The sequence below is a fragment of the Podarcis cretensis genome (genome assembly GCF_951804945.1).
Source record: "Podarcis cretensis genome assembly, chromosome: 4".
NCBI lineage: Eukaryota > Metazoa > Chordata > Lepidosauria > Squamata > Lacertidae > Podarcis > Podarcis cretensis.
This window is the reverse complement of record NC_137173.1, coordinates 30,387,274-30,400,492: the sequence shown is the minus strand read 5'-3', so window position 1 is coordinate 30,400,492 and position 13,219 is coordinate 30,387,274. Positions and strand designations below refer to the sequence as shown.

The 13,219-nt window shown below is 44.2% G+C and overlaps 1 protein-coding gene across 1 annotated transcript in view; it reads right to left on the bottom strand.

Moving 5' to 3' along the window:
- Positions 1–5,540: 5,540 nt before the first annotated feature.
- ARHGAP31 (Rho GTPase activating protein 31) overlaps positions 5,541–13,219 on the bottom strand; it is an 87,577-nt gene continuing 79,898 nt past the window's right edge. The window contains exon 12 of the mRNA XM_079973320.1: positions 5,541–11,878. Coding sequence (XP_079829446.1) covers positions 9,446–11,878 — 2,433 coding nt within the window. The 3' untranslated portion in view covers positions 5,541–9,445. The remainder of the gene's footprint in view (positions 11,879–13,219) is intronic.

Below are 13,219 nucleotides of genomic sequence, written 5' to 3'. Positions count from 1 at the left end.
GGTCATGTCACTTCTCTGCCAGCTTAGTTCTTAACGAAGTTCATGATCTAATGGCATGTTGGCATAATAGAACAAGAATGGATCAGTGCCCAATCCAACCTGTATGGCGTCACATTCTAATGTGTGCCCCAGTAACATCTGGATTTTCTAGCTGGAATCAGTTTGGAGTGTTTTTCTTCAGCGTTGCAAGTAGGCAAGGAGTGCAAATATTTAGGATTAGATTGCCAATCATCTTAATGTGAGGCAGGGACAAATGGTTACTTCCTGCCAGAGGAATCACTAGGCTTAGTAGTGCTGCTTTTTAACAGTCAAGTTATGTGTACTTTTCCCAAAGAGAGCTGCTGTTTATCACAGAACCGTACTTCCCTTTGATCGCATACCAAAGCACAGTCCATTCTATGGCCGAAGAATGGGCTGGTGGCAGAATGCTGCCAGACAGGCTTACCTGGAGTTTGCACTGCTGGTTCTGGTTTTCTGGCCCCTGGAGTTATCACATTTCAGTCTTTATTGTCGTGTAAGCTGCTTCTACTCCTCTGCTGACTGTGGCTGTTGGAGATTCCAACACAGGGTGGGTAAAGGTCAGAGGAACAGTTGCAGAAAAAGGAAAGGGAGAATCAATAAGGAGATCAACATGCTCATGCAGGATACATGAAGTTCCTCCTGGAAGGCAAATCTGCCATACCTGTGGTGCTTGTTTTGAGACAGAAGCCAGGTCTGAATCAGTCAACGTGACTTCCAGTATGCAGACAGCAATAGTTTTGAAGCAGACTACTACAGTGTCCTTTATGAACACCAGCTCAGCTTGGCATCAGCTAGCCTTTATTTGGTGATCTGCAGCTCTAGATCTGCTTAGCTTTAGCAAAATTGTGGCATCATGTGCCTTTAAACCAGGGTTTCCAAAACATGAGTCTCCAGTTGTTTTTGGACTACAGTCCCCATCATCCCTGACCACTGGTCCTGCTAGCTAGAGATGATGGGAGTTTTAGTCCAAAAACAAGTTTGGGGAACCCTGTTTTAGCCTAAGGGTGAGGGGAACACATAGCTCTCCAGATGTTGTTGGACTCCAACACCCAACAGCTCCAGCCATCATGGTCAATAGTCAAGGATGATGCAGTCCAGCAACATCTGGAGAGCCACAGGTACGAATAGGGGGAAAGTTTGATTCAGCTCACATTCAAAACCAAGCCTAATACAAACTTTCTGAAACACCATGCACACTTCTCTGAATTTTGCTGTATGGGTCTCCAAACAAAAAATATATTTTTAAAAATGAATATGCTGTGATAAAGGGTGCATAAAGTTGAGGGTGTTGGTGAAAATAGCATATAAAATGCATTGTGTTAGAGAAACTTGCTTTGCAAAAATGTGTATATTGGAAGAAATTTCACACTGAAATGCTGAATGTTCACGATGCTCTTTGTGGGGCGGGGAGCAAACTAATGTGAAAATGTGGAGAACTGAACTTAGTACTGGGAAAATGATAAGCCAAAAGAAACTGTAGCTGACAGGTTCACCCTAGTAACAGGTTCCTGGCATACCGTAATCACTCCAACATGCTCACCAAACTCTATTGGTTATAATGCCATGCTTTCCACCACAGAAGCATTTCTGAACAGGTCATCCAGGACATCAGATCTTTTCATTAAGAACATGAGGAGATTTACTGGATGAGACTAAAGGCCCTTCTCGTTCAGCAACCTGTTCTCACAGTAGACTGTCAATATCAGGTGTGAGTCAGCACGCTCTGACTGTGGAGGAAGAAACAGAGAGTGGGGAGCTGAATTGTTGGGACTGGGGTTGGAGGAGGGGGTTCTCCACTTTTCAACCCAACAGTCTCTTTGGAAGGGGTAGCAGGGACCCTGAGTCCTTCCCCCAACCTTCCTGTGGAGAGAAGAACCTCAGTGAAGGCTAGGGAGGGTTTGATCAGCTAGAGGAGGCCGAACAGGAAGCAGAGGCAGCAACTGAATGGGAGCCTGAGCAGAAAAGTGCAATCTTGTTGCCTGGAATTGGGTGCTACATTTGCAGATGGGAGCAGAACCACCCACCCCAATGCAGAACTTACAATCATGATATTCCCACAAGGCGAGAGAGTCTCGCGGGTGAGCTCGCCATGCCACGTCTTTAATTGTTTGGTGGGAGGGGCGGGGAAACTTGTTGGGACATTTTGGTGCTTCCATCCAGTTTGGAACTTCCTGCCCTCCTGAATTGTGACCCCTGAACTCTTTGTCTGCTGCTGAGCCTATACTGTTACTTGCCTGAATAAAAACAAAATCATTTCTTGCTTTCAAGTACTAGTCTGTGTCTGCATGTGTCCCTTGACTTGACACTTCACCACTGGGAAATCAGCTGGGATTCCTCTCTTGCTTGTGGATGGGGTCAGAACCTGTAACATCCCAGATGTTCTGCTCCAACTCCCATTAGCCCTAGTCACCATGGCCAATGGCTAAGGATGAGAGGACTCAAAGGCCAGCAACAAGTGGAGGCCACCAGATCCCTAACCTTCCTTTACCTGGAGATTCTGGAGACTGAACCTGGGCACAGTATACTTTCTATCCCTGTGTTATGCACTCCCTTCAGAAGCATCATTTCTTCCTTGCCAATTAAGTCTTTCATGGCTCAAGCTGCAAACAAGGCTGTGCTCGCTTCAGCCTTGCTCACAAGCATTTGAGCTGGGGCTCTCACAACACCCCCACCTTTGCTCCCCCAGCACCTGAAGGTATTAGAGAGTCCCAGACTCCTAGTTCATCAGGACTTACATCCAGGACATTTCGCAAATGAATTTTGCAGCAGTAGCAGCTGATCCACCAGGGCAAAGCTGGACCCCAAATTTCCTGGTAAGATCAATCCCACTCAGAAGTCTTATCTTCTGTAACAATGTGTTCTGTGGAGAAAATCCTTTGCAGAATCTCTGATCTGAGGCATCTTTCTCAACCACCAGGAAACCGGTTGGATGATGCTAGGCTAGGTTTCTGAGTGGGGCATTAAGGCTTGTAGAAAGACTGGAAGGAGCTGGGCAGCCTGTAACAGAGGCTCAGGTACCTGGTTGAAGCTGCGGGCACTCTAGGACACGTTGAAAAACATAAGGGCTCAATTGTGAGCATTTTTCTCATTGCAAAATTCCTAAGAAATGCAGTTGCCTCAGGCAACAGTAATGAGATACACTGAACCCTGAATGCTGTATATGCTTTTAAATATTTTTTTTTTAAAAAAAGAGCCTTCTTTTCGGGTTCTCTGGATATTTCAGAATGAATTCAGCATCTGCTTTTTGTTTGCTCGCTTAAGCTTTGCCTTTCAGAAACGGCTCCTTATTCAGGCTACGTTAGTTTATCCCCCCTGCCCCTGCCTTTAATCCCATGGTTTATTCTTAAGAAGCTGCTGTATTTTCTTTGAAGTTCTAAGGTCTTTTCTTTTCCTATGGACAGAATTAAATATTTCTGGATCAGAGATTTGCTAAAGCCAAGAGAATGTGTTGCAGTCCCTTGGTTTGTCAGCGTCACTGAGATTCTATCGGAGAAAATTAGCGTAACTATTGTGGCTAAGCATTAGGGACCTAAAAGCCAAGGCTGAGTTCTGTTTTTCACATCAGTTCTAGTATATATAGGTCCAGCTGTGATTTCCTAGCTGTTGTTTCCATTTTTTGCTTTACGAATTCCATACCTGAAACTTTCAACTTAATTTCTTCCTAATCAAATCAAATTGCAACTTAGAATGTGCTGAAGCTTTTGCCCTGAACCATATGACAGCTGATATAATAGCAGCAGCAAAGCCAGCACATTTATCTCCTACATCTTGTCATCTTGTCAGGCACTTTCTTTTGCACCTGGAGCTACTGTAAACATGAGATGCTATTTTGAGCAGGAAAATGGTAGACAAGCTACAAAACCCTGCATCTGTTTGCTTTTGTGTCTCATGTCAGGATTTCCAAGCACAAGAGAGAGGATTACTTGTGTAGAGAGGAAGAATGTCGGCTGGTTTAACCTTTTTCACCAATGCATTTGTGGCATTTCCCCTTCTATGGACCCAAGAAAGGAGGTGTTGATAGCCGATGCATGACTCTCCATACGTTGTTGGACTACAACTCCCATCAACCCCAGTCAGTATGGCCAAAGGGCAGGGATGATGGGAGTGGGAGTCCAACCACATCTGGAGGGCTACAGGTTTAACACCCCTGATACAGAAGCCCTGGCCCATTTCAAATCTTGGAACTTTAACAGTGTCCTACATCTGACAAGAGTACAAGAGCAGGCCAGGGTCCTGTCCCCCCAATCACATGGCAACTCTAAATCCAGTGCTGGCAAGATTTCAGGAAGGAGCTGGAGGTTAAACCAACCCTCCAAGTGTGGTCCCAGAGTTCTGGCATTTCCATCCAAAATCCAGGGCAATAGCCTTTGTAGAATTACACTCTCCCCACCCACCCCCGTGGCAACGCTGCATCTAAGCACACAAGCAACACACCAATGAATGCATTTGTTTTCAGAAAAGTAACAGGCAGCTTCTGAAAAAGAGATTAGAGAGCACTAAATCACTCCTATTCAAAAGCTGGTGTGACAGCAGTCAAGATGCATGCTTTGTATAAAGGTGTGAGGATCAGCTACCACAGAATGTAGCATTCAATTTATTCAAGTTGCTGTGGAAACAGTGACGAATGACATGCTGCTAATTTTCCTTCAGGGGACTATACGGAGGGAGTCAGGGTACCACAAGGAGCCTCTGTCTCTAAAGGACCGCAGAATTGCCACACAGATTAAGTGACTTTCCCTTCTCGGACTCCTGCCCACAGGTCTGTCTGAATAAATGAACCGCAATGCATCTCTGTGGCCGAGCATTCTGTTCACTGTTCAGGGCTAATAACTCTGTTCTAAAGTACTCTTCTTCTCACATTCAGAGAGCTATCTGTTCTCCCTAGGAAAATCCCAGCCAATCAGGGGGCATGCAGAGTGATGGCATCACATCAGCCTGCATTCTCTTACATTTGCCTACATGACAATGGCACAAAGCGGAACAGAAGTGAGAACAAGAAGCATTGCCCTCGTTCTGAAAAAGTTTTCTGATAGTGCCACATATATTTGGTTGGGTGAATATAGGAAAAGTGAAATGGATGAGTGGGGAGGTGCTTCCTTGCCTAACTTTGCATAGACAAATAACTTTTTCCAAACACCCGAATGAAGTGGAGCTGCATTTCTGGAATGTTACATTTCCTAAGATGCAACACACACACACCACACACACACACACACACACACACACACACACACGTTTATTTCTAGGGAGATGCTAATTGATTCAGACCCATTTATTTTATTTACAAATTCCAGGCACATGCAAACCTTGTCGCCGTCCCCCCCCCCAAAAAAAAGAAAGCTGGGTTCCTGAACATCTGGAGTCAGTTTTCTTGTATTATATAACTACTGATGGATCAGTTCCAAATCCCATGGTGCTTTGGGCTAGCTAGTCAAATAATAGAGACTTCAACAGAAGCAGTTCTTTGCGTTCGCCGAGATTGCAACAAATAAGTAATCTTCAAACACCACAAGGACACATTTCATATGTTGTTGTTTTTAATTAAAAAAAACACCTCCAGTTTAATCTCATGGTTGAGACTTAGCAAAACTCCAAAGCAATAAAAGCGCTGAAACAGATAGCCTACAGGAACAACAATGAACCATGAAAACAATACCCACCAGGGCTACCAATGAAAACACAACACATTCATGCATGTTCCAGACCTCATTGCACTGTGATGGACTCTCTCTCTCTCTCTCTCTCTCTCTCTCTCTCTCTCTCTCTCCCCCTCCCTACATTAAATTTAATGGATATAGGAGGAACTATACACTTCTGCTTATTCTGTGCCGAGAAAGCATGGGTCAGACCAGTTTTCTCCTTGCCCTATTCCTTTCCCAGAGAAAACCCACTCTTTAGTGCTCAATCAGAGCAAATGTTAATCCAGATAAACCTGATTTGCTGTTTGCTCTGATTGAGCACTAAAGAGAAGGTTTTCACCCCAGGGAAAAGCAGTGGGAAAAGAGGAAGTGTGGATAAGCCATAGGTTTGAGCACCTTTTTCTTGGAATAAAGGTATATATTTATCTCTTGAGTTTACCCCTCCTCACTCCATCGTGTGTGTGTGTGTGTGTGTGTGTGTGTGTGTGTGTGTGATCATTCAAATATTAGGAAGGCAGTGATGTGAAACCTGGGATCCTATAAAACTGCTGCCAGGCAAGAGTAAACAATACTAAACTGGATGGACATATAGTTTAACTTGGTATGAAGCAGCTTCCTGTGTTCCTATAGAACTCAAGGAAGGCAAGGAAAACCCTGAACCATCAAATGTGTTGCAGTGTTGTGTTGAGCCATCAATAAATATTCATTCTCGAGTACTGAACTTGGCAAAAAATTGCAGCTTTTGGGTGGATTGCAAACATTGTCCTACCATTAAGAAAAATGTGCTCTCATTTCATTGCAGAGAACCACTGGAAGGGGGAAATGTTGGTGTGCAGACGTGATAATTTGCACTCTCCTTTCAGGATACAACTGCTGATGATAAACTTCAATAGATGATAGATATAGATGATAGATTCAATAGATGATAAACTTCAATTACTGCTCAGCTGCTTGGTAGGCTCAAACTGCTATTAAGGGCAATGCAGGAGAAGGGACGAGCAGAGAGAGAGAGGGATTGAAATGCTGGTCTTGTGATCCCATTGCTTGCCTTCTATAGAAAAGTTTTGGAAAACTTGCACATAAGGAGTTTTCAATGAAAAAAGTCATTTCTGTACATTGGATCCACCCAAGATTTGCAGGTGTAACGAATGCTGCTCGGAGACAATTTCTTAGTTTTTAATTACACTTTAATATATTTATATACGTTCTGTTTATATATAAATTTAGCGCAATATTAATCAATACAGCTATTTCAAAACTCTGAAGAGAGGAAAAGCTAGCTATAACTTTTGGTTGCAACTTTTGTGGGGCAGGGGAGGGGGGATTGGTCAGTGGGAAGCTGCTCAGACCCTTCTGCATTTTCTTAACCGAAATACTCAAAAGCATTTTAACATACAGAAAAACTGCTTTGGGAAACTTCTCTGCTCTTGGCAAAACAGTCAGTGCTCTAGGTTTTATGCAAGTCTTAGGTTTCGTTTAGCCAAGGTGGTGCACTGCAGGTGTTAATGGACTACAACTCCCATCAGCCCCTGTCAGCATGGCCAATAACCAGGGATGATGGGAGTTGAGTCCAACAACATAAGGAGGGTACAATGCTGGCTACCTTTGGATTAGACGAAGGGACGATTCCTTCCAACCAGATGAGTTTTGCACTACCTCTCTTCTCATTTAGATAAGTAACTCTTCTGCCACAATTTGAACCAGTGAACTCTTCCCGCTATTCAGATAGTGGAATTATAAACTAACCTACTTCCCTCTGTTCAGACCACCTGTTTCACTCCTACACTGATCCTTCCTTATTTCTACCAAAGAGCACAACCTCATGATACTACTTAAGCTACAAGAAACAACAGCAACAAAAACCAAACAATTCCATCTCTTCTTCACCCTCTTTCCCAGATCTCATAAGCAGCATAGTGTGGCCCAGACAAACTGGAGGATACAAAACCCCTAGCAGATGCCCCCTCATTTTTGCTCTATGCACAAACAAACTTGAGTTACCTTGTGGATCAATCTAAAAAGCCACAATACCTAGTAATTGTTTAGCCGAGTCTCTTTATGGTCAAGCCAAGAAGATCATTTTCATAAAAATAAGCAAAAAGGAAAGGCAGCACAGACCTTTCCTTCTGTAGAAACAGGCAAACAATGCTCTGGGACTCTCAAATCTACTCTTACCATAATCTTTTAAATGCTCCCACAAAGTTTTTGTTGCCAGGCAAAGTTAGGGTACCCCCCCAAAGGACATCTAGATCTCTGGAGCCTCAGAGAAGAGGTACCCATTGTGTTTCATGAAGCAGCCATTGTGAAATTCAGTTCTTCACCATCAGGGTTGGAAATTCTAGGAAGAAGCACATGCATCACAGTAGAAATTCATACACCTCCCTGTCACTACAGAATCCTGCCGCTCTCCAATACAAGCAAGGCTCCTCCATCGTGCCGCCACTTCCATTTTGCATGCCAACACTCACTACAACATAGCTTATCTACATTTTTACTGCCTGTAGCCAACCTAAATGCACCCTGGGAAAATGTAACTCAAAAATGCAATGTTGTGACCTGGGCCCTGATCTATGAGAAAACAAAATGTAACGTTTTTAATTCGCCCGGCTTTCAGATGTTTTCAAGGCTCCCAGTTCCAACTTAGTGACTCACAATTGCGAATTAGCATGGGGATTTCTTCACTAATCAGATCCTACAACTGTTTCTCGCCACCTACAGTCCTGATTATGCAGACTGAGTGGCAGCTTAAAGAACAAGCTTATTTTGAGCAAGCAGCAGCAACACTTCTTGAAAGAGAGAAGAAAAACCACGCTGTGATGTCTTCAAATAAAGAGCAGCACACTATGAAAATACAAGAAATGCGGTTAGGTTGCAACTTATTGCGACTGCTCTGTCCATCCCTTGCTTCAGCAGCTACCAAGACCTGCGCCTGATACTGCAGAAAGACTAGCAGGAGGGTGGAAATGCAGTGCTTTTTGGATAGGGTCAATAGAGACAGCACAGTGGTGGGACTGTCCCGGCTACCGGGTCGCTAACTCTGCCAATCACTGTGTGCCAGCAGGTAGCTTATATGGCTATTTGTACAAATCCTTGTAGACAATTAATATAAGAACTCTGCAGTTAGCTCTAAATTATCAAAAATTATGAAGAAACAGGTGCTAGGGGAATAGGACTGTAGACACAAACAGGTGCTTAATGGCAATGGCAGCCTATTGAAGAAAGCTTTAGCTCAAATGCATCACCATTCCTCTTAAACCACTTAGCTGAGTGCCCATTGAGCACATACCGGTAACTCTCAGTACAGTAAGTCTGTGCATAAACAAGTACAAAGGGAAGGGAAAGCCTATAAGCTTTTAATACAGATGTGGACTGGAACCCCCAGGAATACAACAAATCAAGATCAACAAGGAAGCCATTTCAGGAACACGGTGAGGAACGGAACATTAGTTGCTGAGATGATTCTTGTGATTGTTCTCTGTTGCTGGAAAGCTAAAAGTCGAGGAAGAGTCTGGAGGGGGTAGCTTTGGCTAACATAACAAGGATTGATCTCTTATTTTCTTTCCACATAATTTTGCTTTCATTGGCACACCTTTTGCCAAGGTGGACTCAAGGTCAAATCAACTAAACATTCTATCAGTCATCAAAGTGACAATCAGTAAAATAAGGGATTGTTGGAAACGACAAAGGAAGTACTTTTTGAGTAGTATGGGTTTAACAATAATCATAGTTCTCCGTGTGACCACCCTATCTCATCCACCAGGGAAGAGAGGTGAAGGGAATGGGCCTTATTCTATCTGTCTCCCGCTTCTACCATCCAGAATCACAGACCTCCTCTGGGGTTGGTAGAAGCAGCTTGTGGAAGTCTCTAGTCTTTGGCCATTCTTTGGAATGGTCATCTTGTTCCGAAGTGTGACCCCCTCTGAAGCTGTTCCTGACAAATCACTGGAAATGGGACTTGGAGAAGGGGTCTGTAAGGGGCTTCTTATGGGAGAAAGCAACACTCTGGAGTCTGCAGAGGAGGAAGGATGGTCCATGATGGGAAAGGGAGGACTAAATAGTATAAGACTCTGAGGTCTTCCTGGCCTAGATCTGTAAGAAGGCTTAGAAACCCCTGAAGACCTCTCCATTTTTGAGGACTGGGGATTGTCCCCTGTAGATTCCCCTTCAGAGCTGCGTTTCCGACGAAAAACTGGTGCATCCTGCGTGGAATTGTGATTGGCAAAGGATGGTTCTGCCTTTCTACTTGCCGTTGAATCTATAAAGGCTGCATTATTATTTTCCTTCCCCTTCCTTTCCACTGGTGGACTCTTTGGAGGCTGCAACTGACCCTGAGCATTTTCAGTTGACTTGCGTTGACCTACATTGGCATCTGTTTCTTTATTCTCTGGCGTCCTGCAGTTGGGGTTCTGTGTCTGCAGGGGCTGCGGGACCTGTGTGTATTGAATCTTAGGTGGTATAACTGGCACAGCTCTAGCCTGGCACATCTTAACCATGAAAGAGGTTCTCACTGCCGAGACGCTCACTGGAGCAGAGTTGCGGCGACCAGTGGTAGCATGAGCCATCATTATGTAGTCTAGGTCTACGTCTTGGGGGTCAAAGTGAGAACCCCAAAGGTCAGCTTTGTTTTTGCTCGGACAGGTCACAGGGAGTGATGGAACAGAGTCACTTGTCTTAACTTCTTTTTGCCCACACAGGAAGTGCCTGGGTGGGGTGGGCACAGAAAGACTCTCAAAATTAAAAAGGTTGGTTGTGGGTAGGACGGAATCCAAATTGAGAGAAGAAGGCCTTGGCCTCCCTTTTCGTGGGATGTCTTCACCTTTATCGGTCTGTGACTCCTTGACAGAACATAGATCTTTTGTGGCAGAGGTTCCAGGACTATCAGCCTGTTGAATACTTGGTACATCTTTTTCTGGGCTGTTTAAACTCAAGGAACTGTTCTCAGTATTATATTGTGGCAAAGGAGACTCGGGCTTTGAAAATCCCTGGTCTTCTTTGTCCTCGTATGCTTCCTTCTCACCTGACTTTTTGTGAGCAACAGGGTAGACCCTGTCATGGCTGGATGACAGTTCTCTGGCTGCAAAGCCTGCTTCGTGGCTCAGAAGTCTCCTGCTTGTCTCATCTGGCTTAGAAAGCTCCTCTGGACAATTCAGCCAGGCTTCTCCTCCATCACTTTCTCTCCACTCTGTTTGTGAGGGTTGCTTGACCCCTAATCGGATGTCACCACAAAGATGCTCCACATCTGCGCTCTCAAAAGGCAGCTGGATAGCCCGGTGCCTCTTCACAAAGTCTTTACTGTCTAAGGAAAAGCTACGATTGAAACATGGCTTCTTGAAATGGCTCCTGGTCCCTCCTTGATTCAGTGGCTGAAACTCATGAAGCGCCTTTCCTTGGATGTCCTTGAAGGTAGGGGAGTGGAGTGGGCTGGTGACCCACTGGTGCTCTTCCCACGGCTCCACCAGCTCTAAGCTCTGAACATGGTCCACCCATGTATCTTCCTCTTGGTGGTCAAGAGGGTCTCGCGCTTGATTCTTCAGTTTACATTCCTTGAGCTGGTGGGCTCCAACTCCACTTAAGGCAACTGAACTCTGTAGGCCTCGGCTCTCTAAAAGCACTTGATCATTTTTTGCTGCCTGGGTCACAGCAGCACCTTCCTTCTCCCCGTGAAGAAGCCATTTGCTACTTTCCCACTCTGGTTGGTCTAGACGCTTTTCTTCAGCAAACGAAGACTCATCTCTCAAAAGAGCCATGTTTTCTTGTAGATCTGATGGAAGTTTCCAGTCATCGGGCTGAGATGGATGGACACACCTGATGTTCTCTGTTTCTAAACAGTCCTTTGGACAAGGTTTCCCACAAGGGATATTTTCCAGTTTTAATGAAGCGGAAGAAGCACCATCTTGCTTTGAGGATAGTTCAGAATCACAAACAGGTGAGTCCTTTGATCCTTTGGAGGGAGCACTAAATGAATAAATGTGAGGTGCAACTGGTGGCTTTCTCTCCATGCTTTCTTCTTCAGGTGGTGTCACAGGCAGCCCAGAACTGCATGGCAAATTGTTTGCTTCCAAGGATGAAATCAGTGAAGCACTGGGTTTAAGGTCTTGCTGTTGCTGGCCTGTCTCCAGGGCAAGTGGCAGCTCCTCTTCAGATTCAACAATTTTCAGCTCTTGTTGAATTTCTGGCCACAGAGGTCCCATTGAGGCACTGGAATGACTGCCATGAACCTGAACAAAAATAAAAAATAAAACCAGCATTATCAGAAAAACTCTCTCTTGGCAGTTTGCTCTCCCTTTCTTCACAAACAATCACATTCTTTCCTACATGCTGCATTCTGGGTAATAAATAAGTTAATCTACACATATGAAGACATTCATATACAGAAGCACACAAATACTTACACACACATATACATGTAAACTAGAGAAATCCTTCTTCATGTGCTCCTCAAGATGGAGCTCAGATGAAGTCTGTTTTCAGATGAAGTCTGAAGACTTTTCTGTTTTCCCAGGTCTTTTAAGATCTGGTTTTACGTCCCTGTGATGTGGTTGGTGGTTTTAATGTAAGTATTTGATGTAGTCCTGTGCTCCTTAGGGTATTTTCATTTAATGTGGGTTGTCTTTAAGCTTATTATGGTTGTCACTGTGGTACAGTTCTGTTGTTTTTAATCATTGTACAAAACCTACCTACCTGACTAAATCATGCATGCAAGACCAGCACAAGACATTTTGCGGCCTGAGGTGGAAAACAAGATGGTGCCCATCTTGTGCCTGTTGTGTGTACAGAAGCTGACTGGACTGGCAGTTGGATCTTACTTTAACATGCTGGATAGGGCAGCATCTTCTATAGAATCTAATGGAAGCAAGTTAGCTTAAGGAGTGCAGGGTAGACTGTGTGGCATACACAGCACTGATTTTCAACACCATTCCACATCCCTAGCATCTGTCGCCCAATGGTAGGGCCGGCCCTGAACACACACCATCTTGTTAAAACTAGACATTCTTTAACATGTGGATTTTCAAATGCAATTTACAGCAGCATAGCAGTTAAAGCATGTACCATGCTGAAAGAAAAACAAATTTCCTTCAGGCTTTGCATTACCCTTTTCTATTAAAAAACAACATGGCGCATCAAACATCACATTAAGTAAATACAGACAAATTGAAGTTCATGCCCACTGACGGTAGAAATCTTAATTACTTGTCTATGCTGCTCTATTTGGAACCAAATGTGAAAAACGCAAGACACGTTAGGGAGCTCTGGAGAGGTAGGAATAAGTTTTGCAACCCACACATCCCTGAAATCATTTCCCCCAAAATTACTTCAAAGGGCACCACAGCCTCCAAAATGCACATATACTGATCCTGGTCTACCTTTTTCTGCAGCTTGGGAGAATAATTGCACCACAGTCACCTGTTTATGATGTTAAAAACTTTTCACCTGCCTCTTTTCTAAACTAAAACCTCCCAAACCCTGCAACCCATCCTCATAAGGGAGTGGCGGGATCATTTTGGTTGCCCATTTTTGAAACTTTTTCAAATCCACAATATCCTTGTTGATGTGAGACG